We start from the raw sequence: 15476 nt of genomic DNA, 5'->3' as shown, positions 1-15476 counted from the left end.
ATTTTTTCACTGAATACATTCATAAGATATATATATATTATATATATTATATTATATATATATTATATTATATATATATATATATATATATTATATATTTCATCTCTCAAATGTGTATGGGACAGGAGTCTTTCATTTTAAATAGTCCCCATGGAAACGCTTACAGCATTTGACAGTATAGCCAGATTTGCTCTCTGGGCCTCGTAGTCCTCATTGTAGGACTACTCACCAGACATGTTAGACTGAATCGGCATAAGCTTAAAGGAAAACTATACTCCTAAAATGAATACTTAAGCAACAGATAGTTTATATCAAATGAAGTGCCATATTGAAGAATCTTAGCAAACTGGTATATATATTTTAAGTAAATATTGCACCTCTTGAACCACCATTTTGTGATGGTCTCTGTGCTACCTCAGAGATCACCTGACCAGAAATACTACAGCTGTTCCAGGAACAACTGTAACAGGAACAAGTGTGGAAGCAGAAGCCAGAACTTTGTCTGTTAATTGGCTCATATGACCTAACATGTATGGTGTGTTTGGTTTGTTTGTGTGCACCATGAATCCTAGGATCCCAGGGGGTGGCCCTTATTTTTTTAAAATGGCAGTTTTTGAGTTAGGATTACCCAATGACACATAATACTAAAACACTGTATTATTATGAAAGTGGTTTATTTACATGAACCAGGGTTTTGCATATGACCTTTTTATGCAATATATTTTTAAAGAGACCTACATTTTTTGAGAGGTATAGTTTTCCTTTAAACATATAACATTAAAACAAATTGTGTGTAACTGGTATTTCTTTATATTGTTCTTATTTGTATACATGATTTAATTTTATCACTGTTTTGATGTTATATACAAGTTGATTTCTTATACTTTTTCTGCATCCCATACATTTCTCATTGAATGTCTCGGAACACGTGTAACATATTTGTCTGATTATGTGTATATGACCAAGGTTTAGCCTATTAAATCTTTCACCACTGCTTTGGTCTTAAGTTGATCTACACCACAAACAGTGTGTTATAGAGAAACAGCATTATAGTGTCTATGGAATGGGATTGTTCCAATGAATTAATAGGCACAAGCATTAAAGTCACTTTTTAAGGTGGCCTATTAGTACCTTTTTAAAGTTACCTATAAAATGCCACTTTACATCTGGCAAACAAGACCTATAAATTTGGCTTAGGATGAATGTGCAGAAACCTTCTGAAACTCTCAGTGGTCCTGTAAAACTTCCAGGAACATTTAAGCCTAAAATCCCACTGCTTTGCCAGGGCAGCAAGCCAAGATAAGATGCTATCAGATAACATTGTGTGTTTAAAACTATAATCAGAACACAGTGTGACTCTTAATCGATGTGACATCTCTCAATATGCTATAGATTAATGCAATAAGCTCTCTGACATGGGTTGAATGGAAAACATCAGAAACATACATTTTGTTTGTATAATGTGAGTTCAGATAATCTTTAAGGTGGCAACATTTCTTCCCTCTAAACTAAAACAACCCCATGCATGTCATTGTGTTAGTAGTATATTATAAATGCCTTTCAGTAAATACAAATATTATTATGTTCTTTTTGTGTGACTACAGTTTAAGCTAATAACTTTGTTTAATTTTTTTTTTTACATTTGCATGGTTCTTGGGAGTTGAAAAGGAAGCCTATATTTTCATTTGTCTTAGTGAGCTAAATTTGGCAGTGGTCTCTTAGAGTAGATGCTGGCTCTGCAAGTAAAACAGAACGTTCACAGCCAATGAGAACAGTCGTATAAGGGATGGCAGGACTTGATTTATAGCTGTCAAACCCAAGGCTTTTCCCCTGATGATAGATGGTGAAAATGTTTTAAAAAACATACAAAGGAGACCCCTCTAATAATAAACAATAGTTGGAGTTACTATCAGCACAAGTGTCCTGTATCTCTTCCCCCCATTTATAAAGTGTTTATGCATATTTCTTGAAGCCAAATTAAAGTTTAAAAAAATATGTAGAGACCATAACTTGAATAATAAGTGGTTTTTTTTTCATCCAGTGCTCTCATTAATGTCCCAGTGAATGAGACAGTAAGGCCCTTGTCATAGGCAGAGTGATTCCTAGACTTTTCTGCTGCTCCTTCTGCAAAGTAATGACACCAGGCTGGGGAATACATGACAGGAAACTTGGAAGTGCAGTGCATTTGCATTGTGATTTTTATGTGTGAGGACAGCAGTGTTGCAAATAGGTGAAATATCTGGAACTATTCAGCAGTCCTGTCATCATTATGCCATGTAGCCAATAGTACTGTAAGAAGCTTGCCATCTGATTTTTTTTTTCATTTTATGCAAGTGCTCAATAATTAAATACAATGTGGATGATATTTCTTTTCCATACATCATCCTGTCTTTTCTTCCGTAACCCCCTTCCCTGATGCACTTGGCTGTCTTATTAAGTGTCCCTGGGTGGGAAATTGCTTCTTCAGAAGCATTACAATCCTTGTCTCTGGGACATACTGTTTTCCTCCCTCTCAGTTGTTCTTTTGCAAGGACATAGTTCCTTTTGGAAAAATGTTACCATAAGCAATACCTATGCTGAATTTTAGCAAAATGTTAGATTGACGGGCTGTTAATATATTATATAAATGGGCACATCATCTTTAGCATTAAAAATACACTTTATATAAAGTTCATGGTAAGAGTAAAGTGTGTATTGAGCTGTATAATGGCTCAAACCAGTGTATTTTTTGGAAACACATTAATTTTCCTTGTCTGCATGTAGTGCTGCCACCTGGCCAGTATTTGACTTCTTAAAAGTGGGCAATGTGCAATAAAAATTCGCAATGCGCAATGAAAATTCACAATGCAAAAACAGCTTAAGGGAGAGTATTACATTGTGAAATTCTTATTTGTGCAAACTGTTTTGCTCTTTGCGACTTTTATTACATTCCCCCGTTAGTACCATACTTCATACCTTCCAACTGTCCCATTTTCTGTGGGACAGCCACAGAAAACGACAGCCATAGCTCAATCCACAGTCCCGCATTAAAAAGTCCCAAACTTCGTTTTGATCTCCTGCACTGATGCCGAGCCCAGAATACTGAGCACATGCACTTAGATACATTTGTAACTATTTAAGCTAAGCAAGTCTATTGGGAAAACTTGCAGCTTAAAGGACAATTTCACCTTCATTAGCAAAACTGTTATAACACATAAAATATGGCCCTAAAACTTCCAGAAATGTGTTCAGACTCTTACGCCAAAATTGACATTGTAATTAGGGGGACTGGCCATATAATTGGCACTATCAAAAAATTTTCACAGCACTACCCATTGTCCAGCTATCTTAAAAACACTGAAAAAGTCATGATATGTAAAATCACAAGGCCTATTTTGTGCAGTCAATAATACAGAATATGGCTTCTAAAGATTTAACAGTATTCGAAACCATTTGTAATAATTGGCAGCTAGCCAAAGGGATCATCTCTTTACTTTATACCCAATTGCTGGAGGTTACGCTTCATTCACAACCTGCATATTGCGCAGCATGGGAACGGGATTTGTCGATTCCATTACAGGGAAATGGCTGGGGTAAGATTTGGGCATCCACTAAAGGAGTCTCTGAAAATGTGGCAACTAAGGAACTATCTTACAAACCTCTTACTAGATGGTATATGACCCCACAAAGGAAACATAAAATTTCTGCTGTGCATTCACCTCTGTGTTTCAGGGGTTGCCAAGAAATAGGTACTTTAGTACACGTTTGGTGGGATTGCCCTACTGCACAAGCTCACTGGACTAAAGTACATTCGTTGCTGCAAGAGATATTTTCTGTGTCATTCTATGGAGTCTGGCCATTAGTTGGTTGTCACCAGACACAACATGGCAACGGACTTTGAACAAAATACAGGTTATCTATACAATGGAGCAGTTATCAGCTTGAGTCCAGGGAACTTTGGACAAATTTACTGAAACTTGGGCTCCGTGGATCAGTTATTTGGCAAACAAGCAGCTTGTTTTATAGAATTGTATGCTAAATTGGTTTGTGTTGGGTGTTCAATGGGTATAGTAGTATTATCCGACAGCATATGTGGGGGACCCTACTTTCTGATCCTTTTCTCTCCTTCTTATTTTTCCTTTTCTTACCTGTTCTATTTCTGCATTTCCCTTCTAATTGGAGATTATTGCTACATTGCTTAAATTTATGTCCAATATACCGTATATACACGAGTATAATCTATAAGCCGAGGGTGAGAAATGCAGCAGCTTCTGGTAAGTTTCAATCAAAAAATTGAGGGTTTCTGCTCCCATTGGAGGTGCCGGCATCTCGTTTTTGGATGCCGGCGACCATTCTTGGACACCGCGACCATTCTTGGACACCGGCGAATATTCTTGGAGACTATTCTTGGACGCCGGCGACTATTCTTGGATGCTGGCGACTATTCTTAGGCACCGGCAACTATTCTTAGACGCCAGCGACCGGTTTTCTCTTGACCCGAGTATAAGCCGAGGTAGAGTTTTTCAGCATATTTTGGGGGCTGAAAAACTCGGCTTATACTCGAGTATATACGGTAAGATTGCCTATGCCAATTATATTGTATTTCATACAGTATATATGAGGCTTTGTATGGAGCAATGTAATCTTTGTGATTGTGCCTTATTTTATTTTTATTTATTTCATTTTAAAACTCAATAAAAAATTTTGAGTAAAAAAAAAATCACAAGGCCTAGGCTTTAAAACTACAAATTACTTTAAAACAACAAACAGGCAAACAAATTTCAATGATTGTGTAAATTACCATACTTGCATTTAATGTGGGCCTATTGTTTATTGAAAAAGGTCCATGAAAACTGAATTGAATTGCTAAACCCATGTCAGCTATACATAGATTATAGGTGTGGCTTACTGAATAGTCAAAGGGTCTGTTAAAATTATTTTCAGATATTGGCAGCTCTGGGGACAGAGAGAAGAAAAGACATTTCAGACTGCATGAGTGGGTTCTTTGCCCCCAGAAGGTACTACCTGGTGCAGCTTTTGATAACACTCAGGCCCAGGTCAGTTTAGCCTGATTCATCCAGCTATTTGTTCACTGGCAGCCTATATTGCAGATCTAAAAACATATATTTTATCCAGACTGACCTAGTAATGCACTACGCTGTCTCACTGTTGCAGTAAGAAATATTGATAGAGGTGCTCAGAGTAGTTATACCCCAATTTGTGGAGTCTCGGTTACCCTGGGGCCTAGGCAGTACAAACCATGTAAAATATAAAATAAATATTTTTTATGTATATTGGTCCATAGATATGCTTCCTAGACCTCTTTGCAACTGAAGAGGCATTCGTTATGTCCCTTATATGCAGGCATGCGTGCATGTGTAAGTTGTTTTAGAATTGCTCAGTCTGGAATAGGTTAAATTTGAGGATCATTTCTTTTTCATCTCTTTACTATATGAGTCCGATACAAATGCTTTGAGTCTCATACTTATGCTTGCCACCTTTTCTGTAGGAAGCATATATTTTTATATGTTTCTCTATTAATAACATTGGTGTCCATCATCATTTTAGCAGCCTTACAGGTAAAATACCAGCCAGGTGGCAACCCTATGATGAGGCAATGAAGCATATATGGATCAAGTCAAAAGAAAATTTAAAGGAAAGCCTGGTTTAGTTACATGACAGAAAGCAATATTTCATGTACATGTTGTGCATTGGGCTGCTTTACATTAGCTGTGGGAAAGATATGCATTTCAGTTTGGTGCATTTATGCTTGTGTGATGTGAATTAGCCTCCTTTTTTCCTGAAGGTACACAGCAGGTCTTCCTCTTCAGGTTACTTGACAAATTGAAAAAACAGCTATGTGGAAGAGTTGATAAAAGCACAGCTTGGAAAGCCATTTCTTTTGGCATCTGTTTTTATTCCTCCCTCGTGTGCACAAAAACAAGTGTTTCAGTGGCTAGACAACAGATCGAATTTGGTGCCAGTAAAATGTTATGGAGACTTTTCAGCTCCAGACACTAGAAAAAAAGACAGGTTTCAGACTTACAGTGTAGGACTATGGCACACAGAGTTGCTTTGGGGCCTACATTTTTCAGGAGATAGGGGAACAAACCACCTGAAATATCCCCTTATTGCTTGGTATACCAATATGCTGAAATCCCTTATGCTAATGCTCTTCAGCCAATTGTCACTTAGCAATGTGACAGTTCTCATTCCCAAGTGGCTATAACATGGAAAACCCTTACAAAAGTTCCCAGTTTGTTTTTAAGTATATGAAGCCTCTCCATCCAGCAGTTTTGCAAATTTAAATAAACCTTTTAGATAATAAAGACATATCACTGCACTTTCCATGAAACTATAAACCCGATTCTGAACGCATTTTATTACTTAATCTGTGATTTGTAGTTGGGTTTGTTAGGTCAGAATATATTTGTAAAAGTGCCACTTTCTATTGCACAGTGTGCACTGCATAGATTTTTCCTGGCAAATAAATGCTTAATCTCTCTTGCCCAGATGATTATACCGAATGAACAGCTTGAGGCTACTGCCACACATGGCTGATTCTTGGGCTGCTTTTATTCACTGGCTTCTGCTGGCTCCTGCGTTTGCACTCAGGCAATGGTACGCCTGGGTACAGACACATGGAATGGATTTTCGAATTGAACATGCATATTTAAGTGTTTCCACACCGAAATCCACTACATGTGCGATAGACGTAGCGATAATATCATACAAGACGAGCCGACCAACATCAACAGAAGACTGGATATCGGTAGATTGGGGAGCCCAAAAAAAGCTTGTGAACCATAGCCACTGTTACTTCTGTTACTTCAGATACAGGTAGTTATTTATTATATAAGCATATTGCTTCTACCTGTATATCTGATGATTCAGCTCAAGCACGTCTGTATTGAAAGCAAACAATCTTTCCTGCAACCAATGGTCACAGGTCGTAATAGTTTAGTCTATGGCCACCTTTAGTGTTGAGTCAGATGTCTGTAAGGGCCTGAAATTGAGAACTGGAAGGTTAAACTTTTGCTGCTGAAATTGAGGGTTCATTTATGACTGCAAGAGAAGCAGGGGGACGCAAAATTGGCAGTGGTCAGTTTCACAAAAAATTCCATTCTTTAATGTACTTGTGTAAAACATGTTTACCTCGTACTAATGTAAAATTGCACTGAACACTGCTTGGTCCTTCCTGCCTTCTGTTTGGTCCTTTGTGCATGCCTACTGATAGGAGCTATTAAGTTATCTCCTAATCAGGGGTAGCTTCATGTTTCCTACAGTAGCATGTGCCAACCATGCTTTTCAGCACCCAATATGCAGCAAGTACATCAATTTTGATACAATTGTGCTATTTTTTAGTCCCCCTGGCAATAACAATGGCACTGTTATGGGGAAAAATGCTGTATTGTGTGTAAAAAAACCAAATCAAAATATACTGATTGTCCAGGAAATTGCCCTTAGTCCACATCACTTGTGGTGGTAAAAACTGTACATCATTAAAAAAATGTAATTGGTTTTAAAGTTATGTGTATATGTAATTGCAATTGAAAGCCATACAGTATTTGATTGAAATGAAATTTAAAGCCAAGACTCTTATATCCCTCCTGCTTCATTTTTTTAAAGTCAAAACCAGCAGTTTAGAGAATAGAAAGGGACAGAAAATTACTTCTTTCTATATAAATTACAAGTATGCATTGCACAAATTTCATTGATGACTCTTGCTAGTAATCGGACAGTATAGTGTCCCTTTAAATTGTCACTGAAATGACAGCACTACTGAAATATTTTACACTCCTGTACAGTACTAAATGGAAATGAGAAATGCTGGCCACTAGGGTAGCAGCAAGACCCTTGGAGGGAGGTGGATTAAGTTCATCTTCAGCAGACGGCCCTGAGTAACAAAAAAGGTCAAGGCACTTGACACTTATATAAACAGTCTGACCTATGCCTTGTTGAATCAACCATCCAGTTTGTCACACCTATTGAGAACTTGTACAGCAAAGAATTGCCCATGTTCCTACAGGCCTATCATTTTGTTTGCTTGGGATAAGCTAGGCTTACGTGTTTGGTGAATAATGAAGCAGCCAGGAATTCCAAGTGGCCATATGGTAGTTATCTATTTGACTATAAGTCTCCTTCAAAATCCTTCAGAAGCAAAACAAAATCCATCACAGCCCAAGCCGGGCGTTACTATGTTCATATAAACCTTTGCTCTGTGATAAAAAAAAATGCTGAGTTAAAGCATGTGTTTAAAGAGGAGACATTCTTGTCTAAATGGTGAAATTCAAACAAAGCCTCTTTAGAAATGCAGCTACAAAGCAAAGTTTCCTGGATGTTTTAGACAATGGCTGCATGTAAGATTAATGCTTTTGCTGACAGCACGGCTAGAAATGGCAGCATTACCCAAGTCATGATAACCTTTACATAATATATAAAAGAAACCCTTTAGAAAAGATCACCTGCTATTTGGGGGCAAAGAATACAGCTATTGGACCCATTATCCATAAAATACTGCAAAATATAGCTCTAAAATATGGCAGTGCCATTTGCAACTGGTATTCTACTCCATTTAAAGCAAATAATTTTTTTTTTATAATAACTTTTTTGTATAAGATCTTAATTTATTTAAGTGCAAAATGCCAGTGTCAGCAAGCTTGAGGGTAGGACTACATGGACCATTTTGGCGCGATCCAACACGCTACGACAAAACGCATGCAACAAATCACATGCGACGGAAATAAGGTACGAGATAGAAATGTCAGATGAAGTCACATCGTTGATCCAACGCAACATGGTGAAGCGTCTGCATCCGACAGTCGTGTCGCGTTGGATCAACGTCGGTTAAGCGCCGGTGACAGAATGTCCTGTGTGCTTTTGCCATAAGGAGAATTAAACTCCCTCTATTTTGAAGTGTTATTTACCTATTCCTTCCTGCTGCATCTCTGCCATCACCAAGAAGGAGCATGTACATTAGTAGCCAATCTGGTTCTGGCTCTCAGTGCACGTTTCACTCTAAATACAATAACTTGGAGCAGATTTGATCCATAGATGTTCTTAAAACACACTGTTGTGAGACCCACGCTCCTCTCATGTAGAACCACAGCTGTCTAAATGTCCTTGCCGGCCTGCAGCTGTTTCCCATTCATTTGAATGGAAAATACATTGCATTTGACATACGCTGGTTTTGTAAAATAGAGAATGCTTACTTGTGCCAAGCCCTGCTATAGCATAACATGGTGTGTGTCCTTAGATTGCAGCCATTGTAGCCAATGTTCACAATGTGTAGTCCAGAGAGCTTTCTCTGGTCCAGAATGCCACCAAGCACTGGCATTCTATTTTTACGTGCTTGTTAAATGCACTTTATATGTTGATTTATTATTATTGTATATTAATAGGCATGTCATACCTCCCAACATTTGAAAAATAGAAAGAGGGACAAAAAGATCTGCCTTGAAACTAAATTTTTGACTATGCCTGTTTTGGCCACACCCCCCAATTACCATGATTTTCACACACCTGCTTCAATAAGAATAATGGTACTATTGCGACTGGATCACACATCTGTGAGTTTCAGCCAACACCTTACTGAAGTTCAATGGAACCATTGTGATCGGATGTCTGTGAATTTACTACCCCCAAGGGTTTAAATGCCGGGGAATTCCCTACCAGTTCAGTTGAACTGAAGAAGCCATTCGGCTGAGTGGTGACAAATGCTAAATGTCCAGTTGTCTTTGACTTAATTCTAATAGATATGGATTAGAACCGTAAAAGAAATACTGGAAAGCCCCACCTCCCCTGCCCCTACCTTTACTCCCCCTAATTCCCAAATCTAGGCTCTATTTTATATATGCAAAGTCACAATCTACATTTCACTTTCATATTTTCAATATACTTATAATGTGCTCTGTAACCATTAAGATATAAAGGATGTGTTGTTTTGCTTTTTCTGTGTTCTTCAAATGAAATTGCTCAATAAAAATTATAAGTGGAAAAAGAAAAACCTGGGAAATACAATATGACCTATACCCGTGATCCCAGTGAGCTTATTTAATCATTTGGAGAATTTGTGTTTTGAATCCTGGGCTTCCTGTAAGTGCTCTCATTTAGAGCTTGTCTGCTTCACTTAACTGCTTATTTGCTGCAGAAAGAGACACCATGTAAATTCATGGATTATTTCCCAAATGTCTACATTCCCGGCACAACCATTAGTATAGCTAATTCCACAGGAGACACCATGGCAAAAATAAGGAGTCTGAGGCTCCTGCCATAATCAGTTTCTACTTCAAAGCCCTTTCTGTTTAAAACGCTGCCCACCTCCTGTGCTATGGCATGCTTCTTCTGTCTATTAAGGCTCACACTCCACTACCATCTGCTGGCCTTTATATATTGCTTCCTTGTCTCATGTTGTTTTGTCTCTCTTTTCACTGATGTGCCACTATGTTTACACTCACATTTATGTTTGTGTAGCGTTGTCAGTGCATTATGTTGTACATGTGTAGATTGAAATGTATTCATGAGAAAGTGATGCTAGTGTGATGCTTACCCTTAATTAATTTTATTTGTTTCTCGTGGTTAAGGGGGGTCACCTTTAAGTTAAAGGGGTAGTTCACTTTTAGGCTAATGTTTAGTATCTTATAGAATGGCCAATTCTAAGCAAATTTTCATTTGGTCTTCATTATTTAATTTTTATAGTTTTTGAATTCTTTGCCATCTTCTGCCGACTCTTTCCCACTTTCAAATGGGGGTCACTGACCCCATCTCAAAAACAAATGCCCTGTAAGACTATATTTATTGATATTGCTGCTTTTTATTACTCCATTATTACTTTTTTATTACTCTTTCTATTCAGGCCCTCTCCTATTCATATTCCAGTCTCTTATTCCAATCAATGCATGGTTGTTAGGTTAATTTGGACCCTGACACATTGGAGTTCACCGCAGCCATCTTTCAGGTCTTCGGTAATCTGAGTGGGAGACTGGCGAAGCTGTGCATGCGCATTTGGAGCAATTTACCAGTCTGTGAAAACTGCGCATGCGCCAAAATGGTCGGAAATTGACCTGGGCATGAATTGAAGGTTTTTAAATTTTTAGGTTTCAAATGTTCGCAGGTATGGAAGGTATGCAATTCAACTATATCTCATAGCTAGTTTTAAGACTTTATTGCAGTGCGTAGGTTATTCCCGATAAATTTGGCAGCTTATGCACTCTTCTTAAATGTTGATGTATTGTTCATATTTGCCTATGTTAACTAAAGGAAGGTCTCTTCAAACTGAGATGATTTAAAATGCCAATAAGAGCAATGTAACGTTACAAGATTATTTATTTTATTAACTACCTGTGGTTATGGTTTTGTGCCAGAGAGTAACCAACGCTGGCTACCTTAAATATACGTTCACAATTAAATAATTTTTCTCTCGGCAGCATTGGTTATCCTCAAATAACATGGCTCGGCTGGTAATAGCCTGTTTTTAGGAAAAAAAGGTTGGAGGTTTTCCTCAAGTACATTAAGTTCTGCAGAGCCTCAAGTAAATACTGAGAAAATAAATATGGCGAATATTTTTTTTTCTTATACTCTTAATTGAAAACAGGTGCTATTTATTTAAAGTGGTTTGTTAATGCTATGTCCCCACTGTCTCTTAATACTTACCATATTATTTAGGCGACTTAGCAAATGTAAGAGAAGAGGGAGCCCCATGGAAATACTAGAAGTGTGGGACAACCACTTGAAGGGAGAAAATTACATAAATCTGGGATGTTCAGGTTGTTTTATTTAACTGCATCTTTTAGCAGCCTATGACAGCCTTCAGCTGTCTGTGAGTTGCAGTTTAGTAAGTGCTGTAGGGCTGAAGGTTGGGCATAGCAACTGTTGAATCATATTGTAAATCTCTACATTAATAAATCAGCTATCCTTTCTTCTAACTTTGTCTGCTTGACAAGTTTTGTCATTTTACCTCATAGTAAGGTCAATATGGTACTATGGTAAGAAACAACTGCAATGAGCTGTTCTTAAATTGCAAGCATTTTAATCTTCCAGAGAAAGACACTTGTTCCTGAACCAGATGGCCACACACGGTTGTTTAGTCACACTGCCAACATTAACACAACTGGTGGGAGGAACTACATCTGGTACTGGCTGCATTTTACTGGATGGCCAATCAGAAATGGTTAATGATAGATGCCAAGGGGGCATCAGATAAAAAGTGGTTCAGAGTAAACCAATTTATGAAATTGCCGTTACAAACATCAGTTTGAAAAGGAAATCATATGGACTTGGTAGAGATAAAAAAAAAGGAAAACAGATTATCAAAACAATGTTTAAATGGATGGGATATTGGTGAAACCATAAAAAGTATTTGCTGTGGGAAACCTGAGATTTCACAGTGGTTACAGTATAGCATTTTAAATATAGGTTTCTCGGTTTCCTTTAATATTAAGTATCATTTCTCATATTAGCCCATTTTTTGTGTAGAATAAAAATGCTTGTGACATTTTATTAATGCCCTCGTGAAATAAAGAGAAAGTATGCTGATTGTGAGAAAAGTTGGTGGAAGGCTATAAATCTGCCTGCTCATTATGAACACCAACGATAGATTGATTTACAGGGAGAAGCAACTGTTAGGCTTATGGAAGCTATCTGCAGAAAGATGCAGCTAAGCACAAAGATTTGCACTGCTTCCACATTGCTTGCAGCCTTTCTCTCTCTTTCTCTTTCCTGCCTGATTTACTGGCACAGTAATCCTGATGAAAATATCCCCGAGACGGGCTAATAAAGCAGAGACCAGCAGCCGCTTCTAGATGTGCACAGTCTATTGTAATCTTGTGTTTACATTTGTCATGGCACAAGTTTGCTGGCACTTTGTAAATAAATTATAGTCATTTGTGGATTTTATTTATCCTTGGCGATGTTTTTACTGCCTTTGCCAAGACTGTGCTTGAACTTGCAATGATGAGACATACTTATAATTCTCGTATTCTAATGCATGCAACAACTGTACTGTTTCTGCACTTGCCTGATGTTAACGTAATATATCGATCTACCTAGTCTGTTCAAGTTTGGGACTTTGCACAATAACTGAAAGAACCTTTCACAATGTTAATGGTGGGTAACAATCACCAGTGAGGTGCATTGAAATGCAGTCTCCATGACTGAAAACCTGTCCATTTAGTCATTCATTGAGGAAGTTTTTTTTATTCTAGGGATGCCACCTGTCTTGTGTGAAAGAGTATCTTGCATGAATGTTTTCATGCCTTTGCACGACTTGAGATATGTGAAACCCAGCTGCTGTTTTTAATTGGTCAAGTGAGAGCTGCCTTATTTGGCACTGGTAAATCTGGTCCATCTGACAATGGCTCTATTGCACTGATCCAACAAGACAGTCTATATACACAGAAATGCAGCCCAATCCAGTTTCAGGTCAGCTAATGACCCCCCCCCCCCACACACACACACACACAAACACACACATGCTGATATTCCAGATTTGTATTTGGCCAGTTGTATTTCGTTCTCAAAATGTATAAGATGGAGATGTTTCCAAGGTATACCGGTTATATTTATCTTAAAAGCATGCACAGATCAATGTATACACACAAGATGTCTTCTCAGTCCTTGGCCTTGAGAGTATTTTAGGAAGGGGCAAGAGGTAGTCAATCACTTTGCTCTCAATTATCTATAAAACTGAGACACAGACCGTAACTGAGGCAAGGGAGAGGCTTATTTCTTTCAAAAATCATTGGGACTCGTCAGCGCTGGGCAACATATTTTTTGCACTGAACAGAGTGATGGCTAACACTGTTTTCACTTTCAGCTTCCTTTGGTTTTTGAGAACAGCTGGGGGTGGAGGATAAGGTAGTTCATCAAATAGCTGTTATCACAAAGGCTGCAGAGGGTAAAAGGTATGCGTTGGTTTATACAGATCTCATCTCCATTTAAGCAAAGTATTCTTAATACAAGGGGTAAAAGTAAGGGCAAAGACGATTACCTGTAACTGCTCTACAATACAAAAACCAAGGATAACATTTATTCCTATTGTGCTGATGTTGAACAAAGGTGTCTATAAGTACATGCAGCCCCTCTAAGAAGAGACATATGGATGCTGTTGCCAGATTTACTTTATTACTTTCCTTTCTGACAAACAACAGAAGCCCGTCTTACTTTATGACAGGAATTTTAAAAATATTTTCAAGATCAGAGTCTGTGTCCCATGGGACAATACAGGGTCAAATACCCTTTAGGTAAATGGCTCACATAAGCCAGGATAGTGGTCCTTTGAACAGTCATTATCTGTTAAAGAAAGAACTGAGTTTAAGAGAAAACAAGGACTTTGTTAAACGATTCAGCTGTTATTCTTCCAAACGCCTTATTTATAAGCTGTATAATTTCCCTCCCAATAGTCCTATTTTATCCCAGGTTCTTACAGTTACTCATATGCTTACATAACCTTGTTACTGGTGCCTGCCTCAGTGTTCAGTTTCCCAGATGTGTCTCGGAGGAGATGCAGTGCATAGGCGGCACATTATTGTTTGCAAATCGCTGCTTTGCACTGTACACCAGAAATGTAGATCAGGGAAACACATTAATATTTTTGAAACCCATTACAACATTATCTTGAGTGCTAGTATTCCTATGAGTAAGCGCCCATTTGGCACAAAACACGTTATACATGTCCTAATAAAGATTTTTTTACTTATTTTTGCTACTGCATTATTATTGGGTCTCTTCAAATTCATATTGTAATTTTTGTTCACCCTTGGAATGGAGGTCTTTTTGATGAGACCATATTATTATTAAGACTTTTTTGCTTAATTTTAGGATCAGAGCCGCACACCACCATTTTCTTTATTTGCTATTATTCAGCTGGCAATGAAAACCTCAAACCTGAAAGGGGGGCTTGTCATTGTTCTCATTACATCTTATAAGCCCCTTGGGAAGACTTGGGCACATCTCCACTGAATGCTATGAATATTAGTTTTACAGTGTCTCCAGAGGCGGGACTGTTTCATGTGCACATGCATGTCAGCAGGGCTCAAGTGCGCATGCAGGCGCACATTTATTGCCAGGTCTTGTCTAGGAGTAGGCAGAAGAGGTAGCTGCCTATCACCCCCCAATCGTTGCACTCTAGTCAGCTGCCTCTTCTGCCTTCCCCTAGTTCCGGCCCATGACTCTTACTGACTCTTAGGCACAACATTCTTGAAATGTCGAATGCTTTAATAAAGACATACTGTATTTGCACACTAACTTTTTTTTTCTCTTTATAGTCAGGTCAACCGAGCCCCGCAAGTTCCAGTTCCAGCTCCAGTTCCAGTGTGGCTCCACCTCATAACCACAGACAAGGTATTTAACCAAAGAGAGAGAGATGAGGCTGTCAAAAGCCTATTGCATTTTGTATTTCTGAATGAAGGGGCACTGGACAATTTTGACTCAATATAGACACACCACTTACATTAAACTGGATATTGTTTAATCCCAGCCTCTGGGTGTATATTGAAAGG

General features: G+C 38.2%; 1 protein-coding gene across 4 annotated transcripts in view; it reads left to right on the top strand.

Moving 5' to 3' along the window:
• Positions 1-15476, top strand: part of mllt3.S (myeloid/lymphoid or mixed-lineage leukemia; translocated to, 3 S homeolog) — a 119048-nt gene that overhangs the window by 83594 nt on the left and 19978 nt on the right. For all 4 annotated transcript variants that reach the window (XM_018243755.2, XM_018243754.2, XM_018243757.2 and 1 more), the window contains one exon: positions 15243-15318. In XM_018243755.2, the coding sequence (XP_018099244.1) occupies positions 15243-15318 (76 nt within the window). The remainder of the gene's footprint in view (positions 1-15242; positions 15319-15476) is intronic.

This window comes from Xenopus laevis, chromosome 1S (assembly GCF_017654675.1).
Source record: "Xenopus laevis strain J_2021 chromosome 1S, Xenopus_laevis_v10.1, whole genome shotgun sequence".
Lineage (NCBI taxonomy): Eukaryota > Metazoa > Chordata > Amphibia > Anura > Pipidae > Xenopus > Xenopus laevis.
The sequence above is the reverse complement of the archived record's forward strand: the minus strand, read 5'-3'. Positions and strand labels throughout refer to the sequence as shown.